Below are 26,676 nucleotides of genomic sequence, written 5' to 3' on the forward strand. Positions count from 1 at the left end.
ACTATTACTGGCTACAATATCCTTGTATGATTTTTGTCTTTTGTCTTGTGCCTCATCTCTCCCCATTTTAACTTGGTTGACAACTTCAACCTTACTCTCATTTATAGGATGTTTGCTTCTTTAATGATGAGATATCTTCCATTAAGTTAAATGATTTGTCCTTGCTTGATGATTCGATTCAATTCTTCCTCTGTTCGATATCGAATAAAGACATACTTTATGGGTTTTCTTCCATTCTGCCTTGGTATAAATAGATCGACAACAACCCCAAATTGATCAAAGAAATTCTTCAGGTCCTTCCATGTGAATCTCACACTTATATTGTTGACAAAAAGCTATGAAGACACTTTTCCTCCATCACTGGAAATCAAAATTTTCAGATCTCCATCGTGCTTCCACTACCTTCCTCCATCATTCACCTTCCCAACCTCCTTCATGAAGCCTACAAGAATCCCACTAGTCACCCACTCTCCCTCTCTTAGATCCTGTCGCTCTTTCTCTTGCTGGATATCTTTCTCACTGTTTCATTTTTTTTTCGTTTTCTTCCAAAGGACCCAATGAGTTAAGAGAGAAAAAGAAGATAGGCCATCAACATAATAAGTCTCAATCTAAGACGTTAGCAATGGGGACTTTTTGCATACAACAAGCAAAGGCACAGTTGACATTCAAACCCCTTCATGCATCAGTTTTTAAAGTATAACTCACTGATATAAAGGCCAAGTTAATGAGCAAGCCAAAATCTTAACATCATAGGGACATATTGAAGGTCCTTAATGCAAGCATTAAAGGAGAATGTTGAAGCTAATGCTCGCATGTACCCTGGTGGACAAAAAGCCAAGTGGAAATCCACCAAAAAACATGCACATTAATGAGTGTCTTTGACAATATTGAAGACCACTACGTGGGACTTTGCATGCTTATTTATCAACTATGTTTAACACTTGTAATTTGTCATTTAACAAGTGTTCACTATGTGTTTCCTTATACCTTGTATATATTGTTAATGATGAATGAAAATCATTATGGTCTTCTCTCTTTGCTCATCCATGTTTTCCTTGCCTATAACAAAGGCTACATTATGCAACCATATCTCGACTTCTCTCGAAACACAACAAATCCTCTATTTCTTTGTTCTTTGAACTATTTTAATCCTTTCTTGCAAATTTCGTTAGTTTTTAGTAGCTAGGATATTGCTGCATAATTTAATATCCCTAGCATAGTGGATTGGAGGATGATAGAGGTTGCTCAAATAGGAAACATTAACATCTTGTATGAATTAATCTAGGAAGATCCGTGTGTTTTAAAGTGTATTGATCAGTTGACTTTTCTTGATACACCTTTACATGTAGTAGCATATGCTAGGGTTGTTGATTTTGTGATGGAAATGATGAATTTAAAGCCATCATTTGCCAGCATGCTAAACCAAGACGACTTTAGCCCTATTCACCTTGCCTTAGAAAATGGACAAACAGAAATGGTATATCATTTCTTTGCAAGTGATAAAGGTCTTGCTTGTGTCAAAGGCAAAGAGGGCAAAAGTCTTTTGCATTACGCAACTAAACAAGGAAACCTTCCTCTTTTGGCTCAATTTTGATTGTTTGCCTTGATTGTATCGAGGATATAACGACTCGAAATGAGACTGCTTTTCACATTGTAGTACAATGCAATAAATTAAATGTTCTTGAAGTCATAGTGAAGATTGCAAATTGGCCTTTGAGGACTGTTTGTGACAATAGCAAAGTTTTGGGAATAAAAGTCCTAAACAGGAAGAACAATGATGGAAATACAACACTACACTTGGCCTCGTTGCACAATCAACCCCAGGCATGCATGATCTCACATATTTTTTTTCTTTTCTTGGATTATATCATACACTTTCTTTGTCCCAATTCATTTATCTTAATTTGTTTCACATTTTAATCAAATAAACTCAAAATTTTCACATTTTAAATTCATAAGATTATATTTTATAAATAAAGGGCAAAATTGAGTTTTTGATTGAAAAATTTAAACACAGACAAATAAATGAGAAAAGGAAGTAATAAAAGATTTCTTTTTCCATTGTATTTAATTCATATGATTATATCATCACTTCTTTACATTGTATTCAATTTGTCAATTAAAATTGTTTTTTTTTTATTTCTTTTGAACAGATGATGAAACTCTTATTAGAATGTAAAGTTGATAAAAACTTTATCAATTGGAATGGTTTAACAGTTATGGATATCTTACAAGATCAAAGCCAAGTTGAAACTAAATAGTGTAAAGAGATTCTACGCCATGCTAAAGGCTTAAAGGCTTCCTCAATCCCTCAAGCTCCACCCTTAGAAGTTAAGCTAAGATCAAAGCTGACATTTCATGAAAAAGTATTTGGTGAAGTTTTTTGTAAAATGTTTGATATCTTAGTTGAGCAGAGCAATGCTTTGCTAATGGTATTAGTTTTGATTTTAACAGCTACTTACCCAGCTACTCTTAATCCACTTAGTGGTTTTAGGCAGGGTGGTGGTGGAGAAACCTAATGGTTCAATTGATGCCAACGCAGCTTGTCAGCTAAGGAAATCAATGATGGAGGACCCAACTTCCAATCTAGGAAAATCAATTATGAGTTCAACTTCTTTTCTTCTTTTCTTCATTCCTAATACTATCACTGTTATTATAACAACAGTCTTAACACTTGGCTTTCGCTCAATTATTGCTAATTGTATCACCACTCTCTATAAGTACCTTTGTTTTTATTATATATTTGCATTCTAAGTTCAACATATTACATTTCACCAACCCCTCTATGTACTTTAATTTTTTTCTACTTTAACATTTTTCTCTTGGTGCTTTGTGTCATAGTGCCTACGAGAAAACACTTCAGAAAATAAATTAAACAGTGAAAAGTAATTAGGCTTTTCTTTTTTTAAAAAAAAAGGTGGATTATGTTAGCCATACAACCGATATGCCATTGTTATTCTCAAGCAATAGTTGCAAGAGACTCCACTTAGCATGAAATCCAATTTGGCTGAAAGATAAACTATACAAAGATGGGCACACTGCTCACAAAAATTGGTAGTTGTCCCATACATAACCAACCTAACAAAAAGGGTTCAAAGCTGCCTAAAACTAGAGCTAGCAATAGGCAAACAAAAGTAGTAAACTAAAGTATCCTCTTAAAAATGTCAGGAATTAAGCTATCAAAAGCAAAAACAAAGTGAAGATACATCTTAGTCAAAAACCAAGAATGCTCTTAACAAAAGGAAAAAACTCAAGATTATTTGAAATCTTGAGATCATCCTAGTTAAAATCCGAAACAGGTTTGAAGAAGCTCAAGCACATGAGAATCCCTTCCCACGAAGCCATCCACAATCGACCAGCTCAACCATCAACACTAGTAGAAAGGTGTCCACGTGCATTAAAGCTTCGTTGCATCACCCTAGAACCATGAACAACAACCTAACGCAAGCATGGAAAGGTAGCGACAAAGCAAAAGCAACAAGACATTAAAAGCAAGACAGGACGAAAGATCCACAAGGCCAGATCCTAACTATTCAACCAACAAGCTGGCTTAACAACACGGTCCAGTTCAACCGAAGCCAACATGTAAAAGACACCAAGGAAGGAAGCCCCTTTGACCTCGACAACATAATAGGAATTTGAGTGGAAATGATCCCTTAATCGATCATCAAGATCGTGACACAAAATATTGGCCAATTCAAAGAAAAAAAAAGCACTACCCCAACCCTCTTTCCCTCTTTTGTACTTGTGAGCCTTCATGATTGACGTAGAATGCCTAGCAGATAATTTATTAGAGCAAGTTGAGTGTCAGAAGCCAAAACAAAAGCCTAAATGTCATAATGGGTATATGTATAATTTTAATGTTTTCTTTGTTTAAGTCAGGAGTTTTACATAGGAATTATAGGTATAATAGAATTTCTCTTTTATTTAATTTACTTGTATTAGGACTTTAGGATAGTCGAGTTCTAATTAGGAATAGAACATTTATTTTATTTAAATATTTTGTTAACTACTTTAGTTGTACTGGACAACCAGAAGTAGAGCTTTGTTAAGACTTGGGCCTATAATGCTATAAATAGGACCTTTAAGCTTAGTTTTTTGAATCATGGAATAATATTACAAATTTCTTTTCTCAAACTTGAGTTTAAGCTTCAATATTTGAAACTTGGTTATTAACCTTAAAGGTTTAGTCAGGTGCTAGTCTTTGTTTTCACGTTAACTCGCTACATCAGTTGGTATCAAAACAGGAAAAGCTCCCCGATCTAATGGTAGGTGACCTAGCTATGGTAGGCAACGATTCTCATGACAAAAATTAGGAAATTGAGACCTTGCAATCTATAGTGCAAGATCAAATGGTGGCATTGAGAGCTTTGGAGCAACGTATGGATCTCAGATTTCGACATTTGGAATGACGCTTAGAAGAAATCACAGATCAACTTGATGCTTTAGGTGTAGATGCCAACAAAAACCCATATGACGAAAGATCACGTACCAGGGATGATATAACTCGTAACAGCTTGTAAGGAAACCTGTTTCTATAAACAGGCATAGACAACAGGTTTACATGGAAGATTCAGACAAGGAAGATAATTATTTTGCAAAACCTATGAGATACGTTAGATATGAAAGGAATAATTATGGTGGTCGAGATACCCACGATTTCAAATTAAACGTAAATATTTCTTACTTTAATAGGAGTTTAAATATTGAAGATTTTCTAAATTGGATAGCGAAAATATATAATTTTTTGAATATATGGCAATTTCAGAAGGAAAAAGGGTGACACTTGTTGCCAATGGATTGAAAGGTGGGGCTTCTACATGGTGGGAAAGATACAGCCCAGAAGGAATCGTGAAGGGAAAACACTAGTTAGAACCTGGTACAGGATGAAGTAGTTGTTATAGAAGGATTTCTTCCTCCTAATTATGAGCAGATTTTATTCCAACAGTACCAGAAGTGCCATCGAGGTCAGAAAACTATACATGAGTATACTGCAGAATTTATAATATTGGCATAAATGAATCACTTGAGAGAGATCAAAGGACAACAAGTTGCTAGGTATCTAAAGGGGTTGAAGCCAGTTATTAAAGACAAGATAGGGGTACAAGTATTGCAAACTTTATCTGAAGCACGAAATATTGCTTTAAAGGTTGAACTGATGTTGTAGGAAAAGAACAAACTTGATTGTGCTCACAATAATTACAGTGGAGATAATGATTAAACATCCAACGACAAGAATAAATCAGTTCATGATAGTTCTACGTGTGGTGACTGGTACAAGGAAGAAAATGCAGCTAGAAAGCAAAAAGTGGCAGACGTGAAAAAAAAGGGCAGAAAGTTGCCAATCCCTATGCTAAAACCAATCCTAAGAAAGTGTTTCAAATGCAATCAACCTAGTCACAGATTCAGTGATTGTCCTCTTAAAAAAGCAGTCCATGTGGTGGAGCGAAAAGAAGAGCGTGATGAGATTTGTTGTGGTCTAAATAGGGATAATGACAAGTATGAGGATGATGATGATGGCCAAAACTATGTGGTGAGAAGAATGATGTTGTCTTCAAAACAAGAAGGTAATACTCAACGACATCAATTGTTTCGAATCAGGTGCATTATCACTAACCATTTATTTGATGTGATCATTGATAGTGGTAGTTGTGAGAATATTATTGGTAAGGATGATATGGAAAGTTTGGGATTTAAATCAAAGAAACACCCTAATCCATACACTATTGGCTGGATTAAGGCAGCAAAAAAGATTTATGTAATAGAATGGTGTAAGGTACCTTTTTCCATTGGTAAATACAAGGACGAAGTATATTTTGATATTATGGATATGGATGCTTGCCATTTGTTATTTGGTAGACCTTGGCAATTTGATGTTGCAGCGCAACATGATGGTACAGAAAACACTTATAAATTAGAGAAAGATGGCATAAAGTTTACTTTATTGCTAATGAAAGGAAGTGCCAAAACTAAAGCTTTTAAAGTGGAGGGTCGGACTATCTTTACCCTTACTCATTCAGGGAATCAGATAGAGACTGCTTTCAAGGAGTCAAAGGAGGTTCATGCTTTAATTGTGAAATAGGTCTTGTAAATTGAAGAATGTCAAACATAGTAGAGCATCCAGAAGCAGTCAAATCGTTATTAAAAGAATTTAGTGAGATAATGCCAAAAGATTTACCTAACGGATTACCATCCATGAGAGATATTTAGCATGGTATTGATATGATTCCTAGTGCTAGACACAATGACAATGCATATGTTGTGGATTTGCCAGACACAATGGGAATTTCCAAAACGTTTAAAGTGGTGGATAATTACCCATTTCATTCAACAGATGAGCCCTTATATCCAGATATACAAGTTAACTCGAGGTCAAGTTTTTCTCAAGTGGAGGGGACTGACGTAGAATGTCTAGTAGATAATATTTTAGAGCAAGTTGAGCGTCAGAAGCCAAAAAAAAAACCCAAAAGTTATAAATGGGCATATTCATAATTTTAATATTTTCCTTGTTTAAGTTAAGAGTCCTACATAAGAATTATAGGTATAATAGAATTTTTTTTTATTTAATTTACTTCTATTAAGACTTTAGAATAGTCATGTTCTAATTAGAAATAGAACATTTATTTTATTTAAATCTTTTGTTAATTACTCTAATTGTACTAGACAACCAGAAGTAGAGTTTTGTTAGAATTTGGACCTATAACAGTATAAATAGGACCCTTAAGCTTAGTTTTTTGAATCATGGAATAATATTACAAATTTCTTTCCTCAAACTTAAGTTTAAGCTTCAATATTTGGAACTTGGTTATTAACCTTAACGGTTTAGTCTGGTGCTAACCTTTATTTTCACGTTAACTCACTGCATTAATTATTTACTTAACTTTCTGCAAAGAATGCTAAGAATGCACTAGGTAATGTGTATTTTGTATTTGTTAATTGTATACTGAAGAAGAAATGGTTTGGGCTTCACCCTTTGTGGCTTTAATTCCCTTTCTCTGTTTCTATAATAACTTCCTTTTCTATTTTCTCTGATTGATTTTTCTTCTTCTGAAAATTTTTTCACATTTGAAAGAGTCTTTTCGCAATCATGTCATTACCTTATTTCCAATGCACACGAAATTCAAGATAAACCATTTTTGGTTTAACAATTTTGCAGTTGACTCCCATTGTGTTCTTAATTAAGTTTGCTACTTTTATTTGAGTAGCATCTGCATGTAAAGCCAATGAGTTAGAGACAAGAATGTATAGCTTTTTGGTATATACAAATTGTTCGTTCGGAATCGTTAACAATCTATAGGATCAATCTTCCAGTTGATTCGTCTGAGAAGTGTACGAGGAGAATTATTCCCATCACTGAAAAGATTCCACTAGAATCAATTTATAAAAAAATACGATGTTTCTCCGTAGGCAGCTGTCTCTCCTTGTATTCTTCGTCAGTGTCGTTGCTTCATTCGCTCTAACTTCTACAAATATGCGAAAAGCCTTGATTATTTTCATTTTTATTTATCTCACTAAGAAAGGGGTGAGGCTGGGTGCCATGAGTGAGAGGTTGAAGGGGGCTGCTCGAGCTGGAAATATTGATGAATTGTATACATTAATTCGGAGGGATGCATATATTTTAGAGCGTGTTGATCAGATGCCTTTTTCTGACACTCCTTTACACATAGCTTCAGCTGCAGGGCACATTAATTTTGCAATGGAGATTATGAATTTAAAGCCATCCTTTGCAATAAAGCTGAATCAAGATGGCTTTAGCCCCATTCACTTGGCCTTGCAGCAAGGGCAGACAGAGATGGTGCTTCGTCTATTGGTAACTGATAAGGATCTTGTCCGTGTTAAAGGGAGCGGAGGAAAAACTTCTTTGCATTATGTAGCTAGCGAAGGAAACCTCAGTCTTTTGGCTCAATTTCTACTGCATTGTCCTAAATGTATTCAAGATGTGACAATCCGAAATGAAACTGCTTTGCACATTGCGGCGGAAAACAATAACTTAGAAGCTCTTCGAGTCTTGGTACAGTCACTTAAGAGGACTAACCTTTATGGTAAATCCTCAGAAAAAAAGCTCTTGAATTTCAAGGATAAGGATGGCAACACAGTATTGCACATAGCTGCATCCAACAATCAACCCCAGGTATAATCTTAAATACCCTAATTTCTTTCATTGTATTTTGAGTAGAGGTCAGATCAGGTACTAATATAGCAACTCTACCTATTAGGTGCCCTGCATTAATTTCTTTGTGTACACTATATTGATCATATAAATAACATCTGTAGCATAAGCCCCTCGGCTTAAAAGCATCAGAGACAAACACACCCTGCCATCGTCAACTTGCATCACAAGAGTAAACCCCCAATTACATCATGCATATAATCCCCAGAAAGTCCCCCCAACATTAAACAGAATCCAACACAATATACCACACAGCCCATGTTACAGGCCTCTCAAATAACCACCAGCAAAAAAAAAAACCAAACAAAAGACAGTCCCAATGCATATTATCATCAATAGTCCAATGCTCCACGCACATAGTAGGTAATCCAACACAGCCAGACCCTAATGCACATGTCAACAAAATAAGCTTCCAGACCTCAACCTGCTGTGCACACAGATGAATTTATATGATCAATACAAACATTTATAAGTTGTTAATTGTTATACTACAAATATAGCTTAGTTCATAAAACTATAGTGTTTTATATGTCAATTTAATTCGGTTTTATAAATATTTATTATGCAGATGGTCAAACTATTGATAAAATGTAAGGTTCGTATAAACAAGATCAATTCAAGGGGTTTGACAGCTCTGGATATCTTAGAAAGCATGAGCAATGTTGACAACAGAGAGAGTCTGGAGATTCTACGCCATTTTGGAGGCTTGAATGCTTCTGCGACTCGTAGACCTCCACCCTTACATGTGATGTTAGGATCAAGGATCACACTTCTTGAAAACGCATTTGGTGAAGTGTTTGATGATATTATCACTATGTCAGCTGATAGGAGCAATGCATTGCTAATAGTATTAGTACTGATTTTAACAGCAACTTACCAGGCCGCTCTGAACCCCCCTGCTCATTTTTCTGGGGCTTCTACCATCTCTGGCGCCGCAAATAACACTTCCACCGATTCCACTGTGGGGAAATCAGTGATGAGATCAACTGGTTTTCTTCTCTTCTACATCCCAAACACCGTAGCTTTTATCATCGCAATGATCCTAACACTTGGCCTTCTTGCAATTGTTGCCAGTGGCATCACTACTCTTCTTCTAGTGCCACTACTTTTATTATATTTTTGCCTCCTGTCTTCTACATATGATATGTCTCCAGCATCTGGCCGTATTGTTCTTTGGTTTTGTTTCATTATTAGTTTGCCGGCAGCGCTGAGAGTCATAGACCAAATAAAAAGACTTGGGAAACATTTGATTCAAAAGGAGATACCACTACCTTAATAGTTGAGATATGTATACCAGGAAAGTATTTGGTTGAAGGATTAGAAATCCAAGCATCAACGAGATGGATTAAATGGATCACCAGCGAGAATTTACTCTGCTTATTTGTCTCTTTTGTTTTGGGGTCCTCGTATTTGAGGATTTTATTTTAATAATTGAGAACTGTTTGACTTTATCCTTGATTGCTCCTACTATTTCCTTGTATACATTATTCTCTATTGATTGTTATTCATTTTGGATAGTAATATGATTGTTTGCCAGACTTCAAAAATAGAATTCATATATACAATCAAACCTACTTTTAGGGATTGATTATTTAATTTTGATAAAAATAATAATTTGATCGCTAACATTTATAAGTGTTATTGTTTTGATCACTCAACTGTTAAAAGATAATGAACTTTCACACAATATTCCATGTCAGTTATCTTGCCATGTGGATATGTCCACGTTGCAATTAAAATTGTTTTTAAAAGTTTTAAATTATATTTTAATTCCTTTGTTTAATTTTTTTTGTCACGAGGACATGTCTTTGTGATAAGAATAATTGACATAGATGGTCTCCACATGGTAATTTCAGTTTGTTGTTTCTAGTGACACTTCTTTTTCATGTCTAATGCTATGGGGTCGCTTCTTTGTGGTGTTGAGTGATGCTGCTGCTGCTTAGATGATCTTTGTGCTAAGCATGGTTTGCATTGCTGTATATCCTTTACATAGATATCAATGATCACCATAATTACAAATTTAATGTTCATTGAAGCTCTCTCTCCCCCTCTTATTTGGGTGGGTACTTATATCCATGCATTTGGCTTGTGAGCCTCTCTCTATCCCTTGTTAGATGGTGAAACTTTCATGTTGGAGGTTTACTTCCTTATGTATTGATCTTTTCATGATCAGTTTCCCTTAGAATATATAAATAAAATATCACTTTGATTGAAAAAAAATTATTTTTTTTTGAATAAATGGCGACGGAGGAGTTCAAGACCATTTAAAAATCAACTTTACATTAATAAAATAATTAAATAATAAATATATGTACATGCCCCAAGTTCCAAATAATTATAAGGGTAAAAGACATGAGGAATAATAACTCATAGGACCTCAAATAATGTTAAAACTCTCAATCAGAAAGAAATTGAGTGATTTATATACTAACAATTCAATATGATTATTAATTTATGCAATTGAGTTTGCTTCATTTGCAAATAAAGTAATTCAATATGATTATAATACAAATCTTATTATTAATTAATAAATATAATTGATAAAAATAAATATAACATGACAGTTTAAAAATATAATCAATAAAGAACTTTAGTCCAAAAAAATTATAATGGGTGGTAAATTTAATTAAAAAAAGTAACAAATATATTATTTTCATGAGTTAATTTTTACATATTATTAATCTTTTGATTAAATTTTATTTGGGTTTTAATTTTCATTTAATCATTACCTACTTGAGCTAAACAATCCAACATAGGTCTTGATCTAGTTCAAAAAGAGAGAGTGTTGACTTAAAAGGCTAAAGCCGCGTATCGTTACCATTTTTGCTAGGAAGTTTCTTTGTCAAAGACAGCTCCTTCAATCAGGAAAGCAATATGTTACGTACGAGCAGAGTTAGAATAGGGACCAAAGTTTAGTACTTGGAGGTTTCACATGATCCTCCAGTGAAATTGGTGGAAGTGATGAAGATCATCAATATTTCATCGATCACATTGACATTCAAGTGTTCCCCGTTGTGCTTTGGGCACAAGAATAAAAAAAAAAAAAGAGAAGGCTACTTCAAACTTTTACATAAAATATACTAAAACTCCACTTGTTAATTTGATTTTTAAGTAATGATAAAAATTTAAGTGCAAATAAATATTATATTCCTCAAGATGTTCCCCTCGATTCACACAAATATCAAGATTTTTTAATGTTATAAATATGTGAATCCTCATGTATCTCCAGGATGTTTCTCTTATAAACATATTCATCTAGATGGCAATGATTCTCCAGTAACTGTATGGTGGACTTTACCTTCACCAGGTTCTCTATGCCACTAAAGTCTTCGCCAATCAGGTTGAAGACTTATAATGGCATTACTGGTGATGGAGGAATAAAATTTCCTTTTAAAAAAAATATTTTTGTTTGATTATATTTTTATTATTTATTTTTATTTTTTATAGAAACTAAAAAATAAAAAAATAAAAGTACCAACAAAACAAAAACTATTTAAATCAGTAAGTCCTTCACTAATTTTTCATATTTAATTGTTTTTATTTCGTGAATGGATAAAGTTTTGATTGTCATATGAATGTCCGGGAAAGTGAGAGAAATTGTCATTAAATTTGAGGAGGAGGAGGAGGGAGGAAGTTAGATGTCTACTGGCCGTCCAAGTAATGGTTGAGGTAGACCGATGAGTCTCACGTGTTTGACCAAATTAGGCAATTTTTCTTACTGGGTAATTTCCTTGGACCTTCCAAAGGTGCAGGGGATTTCCATTCCTATCAAGAACCCTGGCCATACCCTCTTTATTACTTCTTCTACGTTTCCATTATTTATCTTATTTATTATCATTATTTACCTCTTTTTATTCAAACAGTCAATTTCATAATTTATATTATTTATTATCGTTATTACCTCTTCCTATTCAAACAGCGATTGACTGACCAAAAGAAAATTATTTGACAAAAGAAGCGTGAAATAAATTACGACGTGATAACGCGTAATCTTTTATTAGACACTAAAAAATGAGTGGTAATGAAAATTTTGATTTTCCAAATAGCCATCAACTTCTTATTACTCCGTCCATTCTCATTGAGTACACCAAGGAGTTCGCACATCTCGCTCAGTGCTTTAATTCATCATTTCAGGCAACTCCTCTAAGGGTGTTATATATATTGGTTCTGTTTCCTTTCTATATTATCCTTTATTTCTTTATTCTTTAAACTGCTCTAATCTTTTCTTGCAAGTTGCATCGGTTTTCAGTAGCCTGGATATTGCTGCATAATTTATTATCCCCAGCATAATGGATTGGAGGATGATAGAGGCTGCTGGAACTGGAAACATTAACGTCTTGTATGAATTAATCCAGGAAGATCCGTATGTTTTGGAGCATATTGACCAGGTGCCTTTTCTTGATACACCTTTACATTTAGCAGCATGTGCTGGGCATATTGATTTTGTGATGGAAATGACGAACTTAAAGCCATCATTTGCAAGAAAGCTAAACCAAGTTGGATTTAGTCCCATGCACTTAGCTTTGCAAAATGACAAAACCCAAGCAGTGCTTCGACTCCTAAAGTTTGATAAAGCCCTCGTTCGTGTCAAAGGGAGGGAAGGCCTGACTCCTCTGCATCATGTAGTTGGAACAGGAAACCTTGATCTTTCCATCCGGTTTCTTGAGGCTTGCCCTGAGGCTATTGAAGATGTGACTGTTCGAGATGAGACTGCTTTCCATCTTGCAGTCAAAAACGACATGTTTGAAGCTTTTGTAGTCTTGATGGGGTGGCTCCTAAGGAGCTGCCATGAAGCTGCCCAACGTTGGGAAAACGAACTACTGAGTTGGAGGGACATTGAAGGCAACACTGTTCTGCACATTGCAGCTATCAGAAATAGACCTCAGGTATGGTAGCTATCTCATTGACTCCAATTAACTTATATAATGAAAGAGATCTAGTTTTATGAACATTAATTTCGTGCTTTTCCAATTATCAGGTGGTAAAAGTGTTGCTGGAAAATTTGAGTCAAGACCAAATCAATGCCAAAAATTTGGAGGGATTAACGGCTCTAGATATCGTATTAGAACGCCAAAGGAATGAAAGGCAAGTGGATAATAGAGAGATTATGGATATGTTAAGCAAAGCCGGAGGATTGCGTGGTTCCTTGCTTCCCAAAAATCCCAACTCTTCAATCAACATCAATTCATTCAGATCAAAGATTTCATATTTTCAAAAATTTGCAACCATGGCAGCTCGTGGAAAGAAGGGTATCTCAAATGAGATGCGTAACACATTTCTAGTAGTGACTGTGCTAATTATAACAGCCACTTACGATGCCTCATTAAATCCTCCTAACAAGGGTGACAATCTTTTATCCGAGAATTACCAAGTCTCTAGTTTTCCCAGACTTTCGCACAAAACAAATCTTCCTACCGGTGGCCATAATCCTCCGCAGGAATTCACAGATTTAATCGATGTATCTTCCATGTTTTGGTTATACAACACTTTAACCTTTTGGGTGGCACTGGGTTTAACAGCATATCTCCTCCCAAGTCGCACAATCTGTTTGTTTCTTCTCATAACACTTTCCCTTTTCGGCTCCTGTTACATGCTTTTAGTAGCTGTCGTCTCATGGAAACTGCAATACCTTATTTCTCCTAAACCTTTACACTTATCGTATCATGCTCTCTCCATCGTTAACTACAGCTTGTCAACGTTAATAGCTGTCCTGGTGGCTTCCCGGATTGCCGGTTATGTTTTCTGCAGATTTGTACCCAGAAGAAAGATTTTTTGCCTCGTACAACTTCTTTCCTTTTTGTCTATTGCTTCTTGTATTGTTACTCCAGCTGTGCTAAACGTCGAATTCATATTAAGGTCTAATTTCTTCTTGTGATCATCATGTAATAGTTATGTTCTTCAGCTGTTTGGTTCCTTCGTTTCTGCCGGGCATCTTGAAGGGGGAGTCTTTTATTGTATCTAGATTAGCAATGATTTCTTGTTTTGGTTAAGCTCAATTTAAGTTTGTGAAGTTCTATTGCTTGGCTCTGGAAGAATTATCTGGATTTGACCTGGTTCTCTTGATGGAGCTTGGATGAGGGTTTATGCCCACTCCATGTGTTGATACTCAGCTGATGGTTCACCCATGTATTTTCTGGGTGGAGGCATTATCTGTCTCAACTATGTTATTTTTTCTTTACAGGATAGAAGCATGTGCTCTGTTGTATATGGAGGGATATGAGCTTACGTACTCTTTTCTTGTTATAGGTGGATACTTAAATCCATGTATTCGGCTTGTGAGCCTTTCTCTGTCTCTTATTAGGTGTTGAAAGTTTCATGTTGGAGGTTATACCTCCTTATGTACTGATCTATTTATAATCAGTTTCTCTCAAAAAATATAAATAAAATTTCACTTTCATTGAGATAATTTTTTTTTTCAAATAAATGGTGACGGAAGAGTTCAAGAATATTTAAAAGTTAATTTTACATCAATAAAATAATTAAATAATAAATATATGTGCATGCTCCAAGTTCCAAATTATAAGGCTAAAAGACATGAAAGATAATAACTTGTAAGACCTCAAATAATGTTAACACTCTCACTTAGAATGAAATTGAGTGATTTATATACTGGCAATTCAATATGATTATTAACAAATGCAATTGAGTTTGCTTCATTTGCATAAAGTAATTCAATATGATTATAATTCTTTCTCACTTATAATACAAATCTTATTATTAATTAATAAATATAATTGACAAAAGCAAATATAAAATGACAATTTAAATTAAAATATTATCAATAAAGAACTCTCATCCAAAAAAATTATAATAGTCGGTAAATTTAATTAAAAATGTAATAAATATATTATTTTCATGAGTTAATTTTTACATATTATTAATCTTTTTATTAAATGATAATTGGGTTTTAATTTTCATTTAATCATTTCTCGTGTAAAAAACTTCACCTACTTGTGTTAAGAAATGAAATTGTAATATTCTCTATATATTTACTTTCTTAAGTTAGTGTAAATCAAACTCCACTAAAAGTGGATCACGGATTCTAAGGCTTAGAGTTGGTCAAAATTGATTGAGATATATGTGTATATATTTTTGTATGCTGTTAATGACAAACACATTCAACCAACTCCCTATTATTCCTTCTCCAAGTCTGTTGTTTATTTCTCAAGAAGTCTACTGTTTATTTTCTTAAGATGGCATCAGAGCATATGTTCTAGGGCATGTTCACTTGATTCCTTAAAAAATTACAAGTAAAGATCAAACCTCATCAGAAAAATCCCATTCCAAAAATTCAAACACCAACACCAACAGTTTCAATATAGATCATCCCAATCATTAGCTCGTTCCAATCAAATTGAGTGGCACCAATTATCCGTCCTAGAGTAAATCTATGATTCATGCTCTCACAGCCAAGAACAAAATTGGCTACATCAATGGATCCATTGAGCCACCTTCAGAGACAAATCAACCAATAGAATATGCTCTATGGAATCAATGCAACAACATGATTTTATCATGGCTTACTCATTCGGTAGAACTCGATTTAGCCAAAAGGGTAGTTCATGCAAGTACTGCCCAACAAATGTGGGAAGATTTCAAAGATCAGTTCTCACAAAAGAATGCACCGGCAATCTATTAGATCCAAAAATAGTTGGCTTCTTTCTCACAAGTTACCATGACAGTTTCAACCTATTTCACAAAACTCAAGGTGCTTTAGGGCGAATTAGATACATATCGAACTCTTCCTACATGCAACCAGATGAAAGCACATAATGAACAAAGAGAAGAAGATCGCTTCATGCAATTTCTCATGGGCCTCAGCAACACCTACAATGTTGTTTGCTTAAACATCTTCATGATGTCGTCGCTGCTTAATGTGTGTCAAGCCTATTCTCTCGTTATTCAAGATAAAACGCAACGAAAAATGACATCTGAACCAATTGAAAGTTTTTCCATCGCTACTACAATTCAAAGTCATCCAAATAACTTTTCGAATAAATCCAAAGACGAGCACTGTGAGCACTACAGCAGAGAAGGTCATACAATTGAAAATTGTCGGACTATAAAATTCCATTACAAATATTGTGACAGAAAAAGTCATATTGAAAGACTAGTGCAAATTAAAAAATGGCACATAGGTTCCTAACAACCCAGGAGCCCAAGGTAATCGACACAAACACCCACGACAATAGCAACATGGGTTTCGAGGAAGTGCATTGAATTCGTTTCCTACTGCTAATGCAATAGAATCTTATCAATCTACACAAGGGGTCCATTTACAAGACAACGATAACTCTCCACATGCGCTTTCCACAAACCAACTTCAACAAATTGTTCATTCCCTATCTAAGATGACCCAAAATCATGCTCCCAATAATAATTATGCTTACGCAAATGCTACAGGTTTGCCTCTTTTTCTAAGTACTTCAATTATTTTTGTATTTACTAAGCCTTGGATTTTGGATAGCGGAGCTATCTAACCACATTGCTTCTGATTCCACACTTTTCACTCAAACAAAATCCTCATTAATACCCATTGAAAATTTACCCACTAAGTCTTTTGTCTTAATCACTTCCACCGGCACCATATTGTTTAACTCTCAATCACTTCCATTGGCACCATACTGTTCAACTCAAATATCACCTTAGATAATGTTCTATGCCTTCTTTCTTTCCATTTAAATTTGATATCTGTAAGCAAACTTACTACTGCTTTAAACTGTTGTGCCATTTTGTTTTCGACTTTGTATGCTTTGCAAAACTTGACTATGGGGAAGATGATTAGCTCGGGTAAACAGCATGGTGGTCTCTATTACATGTTTTCACTACAACAAACACCTGTCTTTGACCACGTTTCTCCACCCTTAAATTTGTGGCACATGTGTCTCGGACATCCATCACCGTTTCATCTTAAATTAGTCTCTTTATTATTGTCTTCTCCTAATATCTCTTTTGATAATAATTGCACTATTTGTCCTATGGCTAAACAAACTAGACTTCTATTTCCTTCAAGTTCCATATCAACTCATGCTCCATTTGATTTGTTGCATTGTGATATTTGAGGTCCACACAAAGTGCCCACATATTCAAGGGCTCGTTTTTTTCTTACCATATTTGGCGTCGTTGCTGGAGACATGTTTACTCTTCCACAAGCACCTAATCCTCTTAAGAGTGCCAATGAGGTAAAAGACAATGAGAAAGATGACGATAAGGAAGAGGAGGAGAACTAGAGCTTCACCAGATTCATCCAACCATCAGGAGAGTATTCTTGACCTTTCTTTTATTTTTTCTAACATTGAGAACAATGTTTAGTTTCAGTTTAGGGGGTGAACTTTTTTTTTTTTTTGTGGTGAATATTCTTTGAAAGTTTTAGATTTAATTTTATTTGCATGTTTATCTAGATTTATAAATAAGTTAGGATTAGTTGGTAAATGAATTTATTATTTGCTCGAATTTTAGGAATCTAGAGTAAAGTTGTGTCAATTTTTTCTATGATTTCCCTAGCCAATGATGATAACTAGTTGTCTTGAATTCTTAGCTTTGGTGAATAAGGTTTTTGTTTGAATTCATCCTAAATGCTTTTGTTAAATATCATTGTTAGGATGTGATTTTCATAATTTTGAGTACTATATCTTTTACTTTGAATTATTGTGAATATCTATAGAAGATTCATATTGATGTGAATTTTATATTATGTCATGAATTCTTGAATTTGTTTGATTCTTTCTTAAGGTGAAATCTTAGGTAATACTTAGTTAGGGAGATGATTTAGGCTATCTCTAGACTAGTTGAGCCTAAAAAGCCAATCTTGTTAAATCTTTATCCCTAGTTTACTCCTTTGAGCTTAATTTCCCTTTTCTTTGTTTAACTACATAACAACTGAGCCTAGCCTTAAAATAAAATTTTCAATTTTGCAACCATCACTCTTGAGCATGTATATTGTTTTAGGAAATATAAATTGAGCTAAATGTTGTAAAAGTTGGAAAGGTGATGTTGATGTGAAAAAAAAAAAGTTCAAAATATTAAAAGTCAACCCACTACCTACAATACAAAAAAAATAAGTTTGGGAGTGTGACATTGTAAGGAAAAAAAAAGAGAAAAAAAAGTGTTGAATGAAAGAAAAGTTCAAATGTGGAAAAAAAGGTGTATTAGGAGAAGGAAAATAGAGCTATATATATAGGTCCTAGAATAATTATGTGCTTAGGGTGATTTATGCCACATTATTATCCTTTATCCATACATTACAAGCCTATTAAAGTCCTATTGATCCCTAGCTTTGTGTTAGTCTACATTAGTGAAGAGAAAAATGAAAAGTAAACCTATAAAATTCATGTCCTAATTTGAAATTTGTGTTGGCATAAACTCATCCAAATGTCATGATATTCTTGGTAAAAGATTTCACACACACACATGGAAATCCATTCGAAAATGTGCTGGCATTGGAATTGAAACATGAAGTTGAATTATACTTATATTTTTCCTTGGGTTAATTATTGATAGACATACTTTTGAGGAAATTATGTGGAATTATTGAGCTAGTGCACTTTATCTCTAGTAGTAGTAATTATATTTATTTTGTTTTCGCTATCTAAATTTGATTTTTGTAGGTTAGTCTCTTTTCTATGTTTTGCTCGAGGACTAGTAAATCTTAAGTTTGGGGATGTGATAAGTCTATGATATAGAGTTTTTTGGGCTTATTTTGATAGTAATTTAATTTAGTTCTCGTAGTAATGCATAGAAATTAGTAGGTTTCATTTAAATAAATTTAAATTAGTTAATTGAGATGAGTCAATCTAATCTTAGTTAATTTTATGCTTAATTTGGTGCTAACATGATTTAGAAAGGTTATTATTGATTTATTTATAGTTTTGTAGGTATTTAATGAAAGAAGAATTTTAATGGAAGAAGGAGAGCAATTTCAAGGTGTAGACTTTCACTACATATCTCAATATTTTGACCATAACTCTCTCTATAGAGCTCCAAATGTGATTATTCTTAAACTATTGGAAATTTAAAAGAAAAAGCTACAACTTTTATGTTTACCACTTCTCCCAATTCAACCTGAAAGGTAGTTAAAAATCTTATCAAATCTAAAGCACTGCAACAGTCCTAAAGCAATTACAATTTCTACTAATTAATGGGTCAAGGTCGTGGCTCACGTAGTCTGATGAGGAAGCTCTTTGTTTATTTTATTCTATTCTTAATGCTTCTGGTTGCCTGATCCCCAATTAGATTGAATTGGAAACCTAGGTTAAATATTGACGAAAGAGATTTAGGTAAACCTTGAATAGAATAGCGTATAATTGAATGCACTTAGTTGATTAAGTGATTTGATTTGCATATAGAGTAGGCATACACCTATAAGCCATACATAACCAGTATTAAAGTAGTAACTTAATGAATTTGTCTTTAATTTAATTTGCATAGACATAGAGTAAATTAATTGAGAGAGATATTTTTATGAGAAACTCGACAGAAACTTGTAAATAATTTAGGACTCTAGGTTAACAACTTAATCCATTAAACTCAGTTAAGAGAGAAAGATAATATTCAGATGAAGTATTGAGGGACGTCATAATCTTAGGTCTAAAAGTCAATTAAGTTTAAAAAAGTAATTTTGCTGAGAAATTTATAATAGTTTTAGTTTTTAAGGTTTTTTTTTTTTTTAGTGTTTGGATAAGATTAAGGTGTGTCAATTTTAGTACTTAACAATACGAATTAAAACAAATCTCTATGGGAATGATATTCTATTTTATCACTATATTACTTGTTAACGATATGTGCACTAGCATGAGAAATTAACAACATGATTTTGCAAGGTGCACTGGGGTATTTCTCATGCAGTATAAGTTTGAAACTCAAAATCTTTTATAGTCTTTTATTACTTTTGCTCATACTCAATTTCATGCCTCAATTAAAGCCATTCAGGTAGACAATGGCAAAGAATTCCTATCCATGAGAAATTTCTTTCAATCCCGTGGCATCAAATATCAACACACTTGTGTTTTCACTCCATAACAAAATGGAGTAGTTGAACGCAAGCATCGCCATATTCTAACCGTAGCATGAGCATTACGCTTTCAATCTCACTTAACCTTCACCTTTTAAGGAGAATGTGTATTGACTACTGTCTACCTTATTAACCTATTATCAACACCACTATTATCTTTTAAATCACCTGTTGAATTGTTATACAATCGTCCACCATTACTTGATCACTTGAAAGTTTTTGGTTGTCTGTGTTATGCAACTATTGTTCATCCTACTCATAAATTTGATTCCCGTGCCAAATGTTGCATCTTTGTTGGATACCCTGTTGGTCAAAAAGGTTGCAAACTTTATGATTTGGAGACTAAAATTTTTTTTGTAAGTCGTGATGTCAAATTTTCTGAAACCACCTTTCCTTTTATTTCGACTACATCAAATCCCAATTTAGTGGTGCCATATTCTTCTCCTAACATCACGAACAATTGGCACTCTCCACCATCCATTTCCATGGACATTCCATCATCTCAACCTTAGCCAACTGAGCCACCTAACATACATGAGCCCACGACCCCCATCCACTCACCTCCAATAGAACCCACTGTAGTTGTTTCCACCTCTTCATGTCCTTTAGCCACTTCCGTCCCTCCTCTGTGACGATCACTCCATTCTAAACAACCTACGACATGGCATAGAGATTACATACTATCAGCATAAGTCAATCACCGTACCACGACACCAAGTTCTGCACCAAGTACTTGATATCTTCTTTCCCATTTTCTTTCCTACTCCCGTGTCTTTTCTACCCATTGTACCTTTTTAGCTAACATTTCAAGTCACACTGAGCCTCAGTCCTATGCTCAAGCTATCCTTAATCCACATTGGCAATAGGCAATGAATAAAAAATTAGAAGCACTACAACAAAACAACACCTAGAGTTTGGTCCCCTTTCTTGATGGTCATACACCTATCGACTGCAAATGGGTTTACAAAATCAAATATAGGTCCGATGGCACCATTGAGCGTTATAAGGCTCATCTTGTTACCAAGGGATATACTCAAGTTGAGGGCATCAATTATCAAGAAACTTTTTCTCCTACAACCAAACTCATTACACTTCGTTGTCTTCTCACTATATTTGCTACTGAACATTACTTTACCTAACAATTAGATGTTCAGAATGCATTTTTATATGGTGACCTGCATGAAGAAGTATACACAGAGCCTCCACTTGGTATTCGTCGACAAGGGGAGAACATTGTATGTCAACTTAACAAATCCATTTATGGTCTTAAACAAGCATCAAGAAATTGGTTCCTCACTTTTCAGACACCATTCAGAAAGTTGTTAATCAACAATCAAAGGCTGATTATTCTCTTTTCACCAAGGCTAAAGGTACTTCATTTACTGTAACCCTCATATATATGGATGACATACTTCTCACAAGAAATGATCTTCAAGAAATTGAACATTTCAAAAAGTTTCTTCTCAAACGCTTCCGTATCAAAAATCTTGGAGACTTAAAATACTTTCTGGGGATCGAATTTTCTCGTTCAAAGAAAGGCATTTACATGTCTTAAAGGAAATATGCACTAGATATTTACAAGATTCAAGACTTCTTGGTGCACACTCAGACAAGTTCCCAATGGAACAAAATTTGAAGCTCACTCCCACAGATGGAACATTACTGAATGATCCAACTAAATGCAGATGACTAGTTCGTAGATTGATTTACTTTACCGTCACCGACTTGACATAGTCCATTCCATTTGAACACTAAGGCAATTCATGCATGAGCCTCGAAAACCTCATTGGGATGTACTTATACGGATCCTCAAATATATCAAAGGTATTCCAAATCAAGGTTTACTATTTTTTTCCACAAACAATCTTGCTTTGAAAGCTTTTTGTGATTCAGATTGGGGAGGATGTCGTGCCACAAAGAAGTCAGTTACGGGATACTGTGTTTACCTTTGAAATTCCTTTATCTCATGGAAGTCTAAGAAACAAACCAATGTTTCTAGATCATCAACAGAAGTCGAATATCAAGCTATGGCTAACACATGTTTGGAGCTGACTTGGCTACGCTATATATTACAAGATTTAAAGGACCCACAAGCAGCTCCTACACCGTTATTCTATGATAATCAAGTAGCTTTGTACATTGTAGGGAATCCCGTTTTTCGTTAACATACAAAGCACATTGAAATAAATTGTCACATAATTCAAGAAAATTACAAGAGAAACTCTTTGTGTTCCTTGGACGTTCGAAGGGGCAGGGGATTTCCATTCCTGTCAAGAACCCTGACCACTCCCTCTTTATTACTTGTTCTACATCTCCATTATTATTGTAAATTGGCTCTCCTGATATGGATGAAAGCTTGAGGAGGGCTGCTCAAGAAGGAAATATTGTTGAATTATATGCATCAATCTGAAGAAATGGAGATGTTTTGAGGCACATAGATGAGATGGAGTTCGTTGACACTCCATTACACATAGCCGCAGCTCAAGGGTGCATTGATTTTGCAATGGAGATAATGATCTTAAAGCCCTCGTTAGCTAAAAAGCTAAACCAAGAAGGCTTTAGTCCCATTCACCTTGCAGTGGAAAAAGGGCAAAAAGAGTTGGCGGTACATCTCATGCAAAATGATAAAAGTCTTGTCCGTGTCAAAGGGAGGAAGGGTGAGACTCCTTTGCACTATGCAATAACTAAAGAACAAAACCTTGATCTCTTGGCGAGATTTCTGGAGGCTTGCCCTGAATGCATTCGAGATATGACGACCACAAACGGGACTGCTTTACACATTGCAACGGAAAGCAATAGGTTAGAAGCTCTTCAACTCCTTTGCCGGATGCTTTGGAAGAGTGATGATTGCGGAGATGTGGTGAACCAGAAAGACAGGAATGGTGACACTGCCTTGCACATGGCTGCGCGCAATAATCAATCGCAGGTCAGATCTCATCCCTTCTAAATAATTTTACTTATAGTGAAAAAGAAGGAGTTCTTTAATTTGGGATGGTATTTCATAGTCAATTGATTGTGGCTTTTATTTATGTCTCAAACTCTTAATCAAACATATTCTCAAACTGGTACTAAATTGCAAGGCTGATAAGTTTGCGACTAATCAGGCTGGTTCAACGGCACTGGCTGTTGCATACGAACTTAATAACAGAGAGAGCATTAATATTCTGCGCGGTTGGTCAACTGCAGGAGCATCAAGCTTTCGATATAAGCTGCGAAAACGAATGTCCAAGATTGTGACAAAGGCATCAGCAGTAATTTTTCAAGGTATGGACGGAATATCAAGCGAGGACCGCAATGCCTTACTGGTAATTTTAGGATTGCTTCTAACAGCTACCTACCAAGCCAGTATTAGCCCGCCTGGTAGTGTTTGGCAAGGTGATCCTTCCTCAAACTCCACTTCCACTGGAGGATATGATAAAAAAGAACCGGGAAAATCGGTCATGAACGAAATTGATTTTCTTATTTTCTATATTCCAGCCTGCACTGTCTTCATAGTATCGTTTTTCCTAACATTGGGCCTCCTTAAACCTTTTCCCCGTGGTTTCAGGACTGCCCTTCAAGTACTACTTGCGTTTCTTGCTATATCTTTCGAGGAAGCAGTATCTTTCATAGCGCCAACTTATTTAGCGTCTCTAGTCATCGATACGCTTTCGCTGTTAGTTTTTATTTCAATGATGTTCATGTGTATTGCTTACCGGGTATCAAAACTTAGCGTTTTAATTCTAGGATGCTGGTTATACCCTGGTCTGTTTGATTCATTAATGACAGGATCCTATTTAATTCTAGGGTGTTGGTTAGTCCTCGGTCTATATGATCTCTTTTGGATACGAGCCGTTGAAGTTCTAGGATGCATTTCACTGATTTCAGTAATGTTAGATATATTACATCTGGAAGACAGTTTCTACAGTATCCTAATTGGTATTAGTTGGTTTGTTTCTATTTTGGATATATAGATGTAATGTGATGAGAAGGTGGATTGACATGCCACCCCTCACGATGCATAGACGCTAACGCTGAATGAAGCTCTAAAGATGGCCGCCACTGCATCTGCATATTTCCTATTTCAATTTTATATATCTATTTGTTGTACCACTAATAAATTCAATTGCTCTTACATAAGATCTTCTCTACATTTTAGTTTATCTTTTCTTCTACTAATTTCATTTGCTTATTATTTGTGCTGACGTATTATTATGAAATTAAAACTCCCATCTCAAATTGATTGACTTGTACAATATTTTTAAAAAATTGACTTTAATATTTATTGTAAATTATTTTATGTATAATAGTGATAAACTATATAATATTTAATTTCAAAAAGTAAATATATTATAAAAATCAATATGAAACATAAAAAAAAAAGAGTATGGCTGATACTAGTGTTTAAAATAAAAATTAAAGTTTTGTTACAAATCCCTAGAGCAGTGTTTAAAGTTAATTAATATATTTATTTATAGTAAGTCTTTTGCAATAAATTCTAATGTATTAGACAAATATATTACTTAATATTATAATTTTAAAAAGTTTTTTAAAGTACTAACTGCCTAAATCCGATAAATAATAATATAAAATTTAAAATTAATGGCAAAAGCTGCATTAAAATATTTTGTGATCAGCATTCTTCCACATAATCTTTTTATTTGATATATATATATATATATATATATGTATGTATGTATATATAATATATATTTCTTTTTGAAACACGTGACATTTTTAACACCATCTTGGTTTAAAAGTACATTAATGTAATGGGCAATGAAAATTGTTTAGGAGATTGCACATCAGCCAAAAGCAAAATTCAAAGCCAACCAATACTCAAAATTTTATGCTTGTTGTCGATCTTTATGGAGGCTAAAAGACCCTGACAGAGAATTTGAGAATATCTTGGCTTCCGAGATTGTTGCCAAAAAAGTGAAGAAGACAACCACACCTTTAGTAGTTTATTTGTCAATGCATGGATAACGCTGTTGCAGCAGATTTTTCCAGGCATCATGGATTGGGTTTTGAGGGAAGCTGCTCGAGCAGGAAACATCGACGCCCTATACGAGCAATTTCAAGAAGATCCACACCTTTCGGATCGCATCGATGCGGTTCCTTTCATTGATACTCCTCTGCACGAAGCAGCAGCTGCAGGGCAAGTTGATTTTGCAGCGGAGATGATGAACTTGAAGCCATCGTTTGCCTCAAAGATTAATCCAGATGGTTTTACCCCATTGCACCTTGCTTTGCAAAAACACCAAACTCAGTTACTATATGAGCTACTGAAAATCAACAAAGACCTGGTTCGAGTCAAGGGGAAAAAAGGTGTGACCCTTCTGCATTACGCAGCTGAACTAGGAGACATTGATCTTTTGGCTAAGTTTCTTGTAGCTTGCCCTCAATGCATCAAAGATGTCACTGTTGGAGGTAAAACTGCTCTGCATATTGCGGTAGAAAACAACAATGTTGAAGCGCTTGAAGTCCTGGCACGTTGGCTACGAGGGACTCCCAACAAAGATGGTGGATTCTGGGAAATTGAAGTCATGAACTGGAAAGACAAGGATGGCAACACAGTATTGCACGTAGCTGCATCCAACAGCCAAAATCAAGCAGAGGCACAATCTCATAATCCTCTCTCATTAACTATACTAAATAAGTCTAAATTTTTTTTCCTTATGTTTACTTAATTTGTCAATAAACGGAAATTTGTTTTGTCTTTGTTCTTATATATATCTATGGAGCAGATGATAAGACTCTTGTTGGAATGTGGAATTCGAAAGAACATAATCAATTTGAATGGTTTGACGGCTCTGGATGTTTTACAATGCCAAGGGCAAGTCGACAACAGGGAGGCTGTGGACGTTCTAAGACAGGCTGGAGGTTTAAATGCTTCCTTAATTCCAGAATCCACACCCTTGGCTGAGCTCTTTAGATCAAAGGTTGAATTTTCTGAGAGATTAATGATAATTGTAACTCGGGCCAGACTCAATATACCAAGTGACACACGCAATGCGTTCCTGGTACTAGCCGGGTTAGTAATAACAGCAACCTACCAAGCCATTTTCAACCCGCCCGGCGGTGTTCGACAAGCTGAAGCAGGTTCCACTCAGGTTCCGAGTGGAGCAGGCAGATCAGTTATGGATACAAGTAGTTTTCTTTGGGTTTATGTTCCAAACACTGCAGCATTTCTCACCACACTTTTCCTTACGGTTCTGTTTCTGATAATTGGTCCTAATGGTGAAGTTGTTCTCTTACCGCTGCTGCCATTGGTCATTTGCTATGTCATGTCGACGCTGGTCATAACCCCAACTGCAGAGTTTACTTATTTCATTTGGCTTACTGTGGTGATTGCTGTTGCGTCTGGATGTTGGTTATTTGGGGCTCATCTATGTTGGCTGCTGAAAATAAGGAAGACTAACAGGTGTTCAGGAGAACTCACCCTCTCAGTGTTATCTTAGAAGGGATGGAAACATACACGTCCTCAAGCATTGGCTTTGCATAGATAGATGTTTTC

General features: G+C 35.0%; 3 protein-coding genes across 3 annotated transcripts; all 3 read left to right on the forward strand.

Annotated features, from left to right (window-relative positions):
* Nucleotides 1-7,537: 7,537 nt before the first annotated feature.
* LOC108663952 (uncharacterized) lies at nucleotides 7,538-14,576 on the forward strand. Its single transcript, XM_088802515.1, has 4 exons — nucleotides 7,538-8,131; nucleotides 8,739-9,266; nucleotides 12,448-13,056; nucleotides 13,149-14,576. Exons 1-4 carry the CDS (start codon nucleotides 7,538-7,540, stop codon nucleotides 14,043-14,045), a joined length of 2,628 nt encoding a protein of 875 aa, XP_088658641.1. The 3' UTR covers nucleotides 14,046-14,576.
* A 7,876-nt stretch (nucleotides 14,577-22,452) lies between these two features.
* Nucleotides 22,453-23,490, forward strand: LOC148760269 (uncharacterized). The gene is made up of 2 exons (XM_088810639.1): nucleotides 22,453-23,106; nucleotides 23,367-23,490. Exons 1-2 carry the CDS (start codon nucleotides 22,624-22,626, stop codon nucleotides 23,415-23,417), a joined length of 534 nt encoding a protein of 177 aa, XP_088666765.1. The 5' UTR covers nucleotides 22,453-22,623; the 3' UTR covers nucleotides 23,418-23,490.
* Nucleotides 23,491-25,174: 1,684 nt separating this feature from the next.
* Nucleotides 25,175-26,620, forward strand: LOC18586211 (ankyrin repeat-containing protein BDA1-like). The gene is made up of 2 exons (XM_018129263.2): nucleotides 25,175-25,777; nucleotides 25,907-26,620. Exons 1-2 carry the CDS (start codon nucleotides 25,175-25,177, stop codon nucleotides 26,618-26,620), a joined length of 1,317 nt encoding a protein of 438 aa, XP_017984752.2.
* The last annotated feature ends 56 nt before the right edge of the window (nucleotides 26,621-26,676 follow it).

Source organism: Theobroma cacao, chromosome 10, assembly GCF_053813885.1.
Source record: "Theobroma cacao isolate CCN51 chromosome 10, ASM5381388v1, whole genome shotgun sequence".
NCBI classification, from domain to species: Eukaryota; Viridiplantae; Streptophyta; class Magnoliopsida; order Malvales; family Malvaceae; genus Theobroma; species Theobroma cacao.

Bases quoted from the DNA above. Each gene is read 5' to 3' on its own strand.
- LOC148760269 (XM_088810639.1), top strand. From the start codon at position 22,624: ATGGAGTTCGTTGACACTCCATTACACATAGCCGCAGCTCAAGGGTGC. The intron at 23,107-23,366 runs GTCAGATCTCAT...GGTCAACTGCAG, and splicing joins CGCGCAATAATCAATCGCAG to GAGCATCAAGCTTTCGATAT.
- LOC18586211 (XM_018129263.2), top strand. From the start codon at position 25,175: ATGGATTGGGTTTTGAGGGAAGCTGCTCGAGCAGGAAACATCGACGCC. The intron at 25,778-25,906 runs GCACAATCTCAT...TCTATGGAGCAG, and splicing joins ACAGCCAAAATCAAGCAGAG to ATGATAAGACTCTTGTTGGA.
- LOC108663952 (XM_088802515.1), top strand. From the start codon at position 7,538: ATGAGTGAGAGGTTGAAGGGGGCTGCTCGAGCTGGAAATATTGATGAA. The intron at 8,132-8,738 runs GTATAATCTTAA...TTTATTATGCAG, and splicing joins CATCCAACAATCAACCCCAG to ATGGTCAAACTATTGATAAA. The intron at 13,057-13,148 runs GTATGGTAGCTA...TCCAATTATCAG, and splicing joins CTATCAGAAATAGACCTCAG to GTGGTAAAAGTGTTGCTGGA.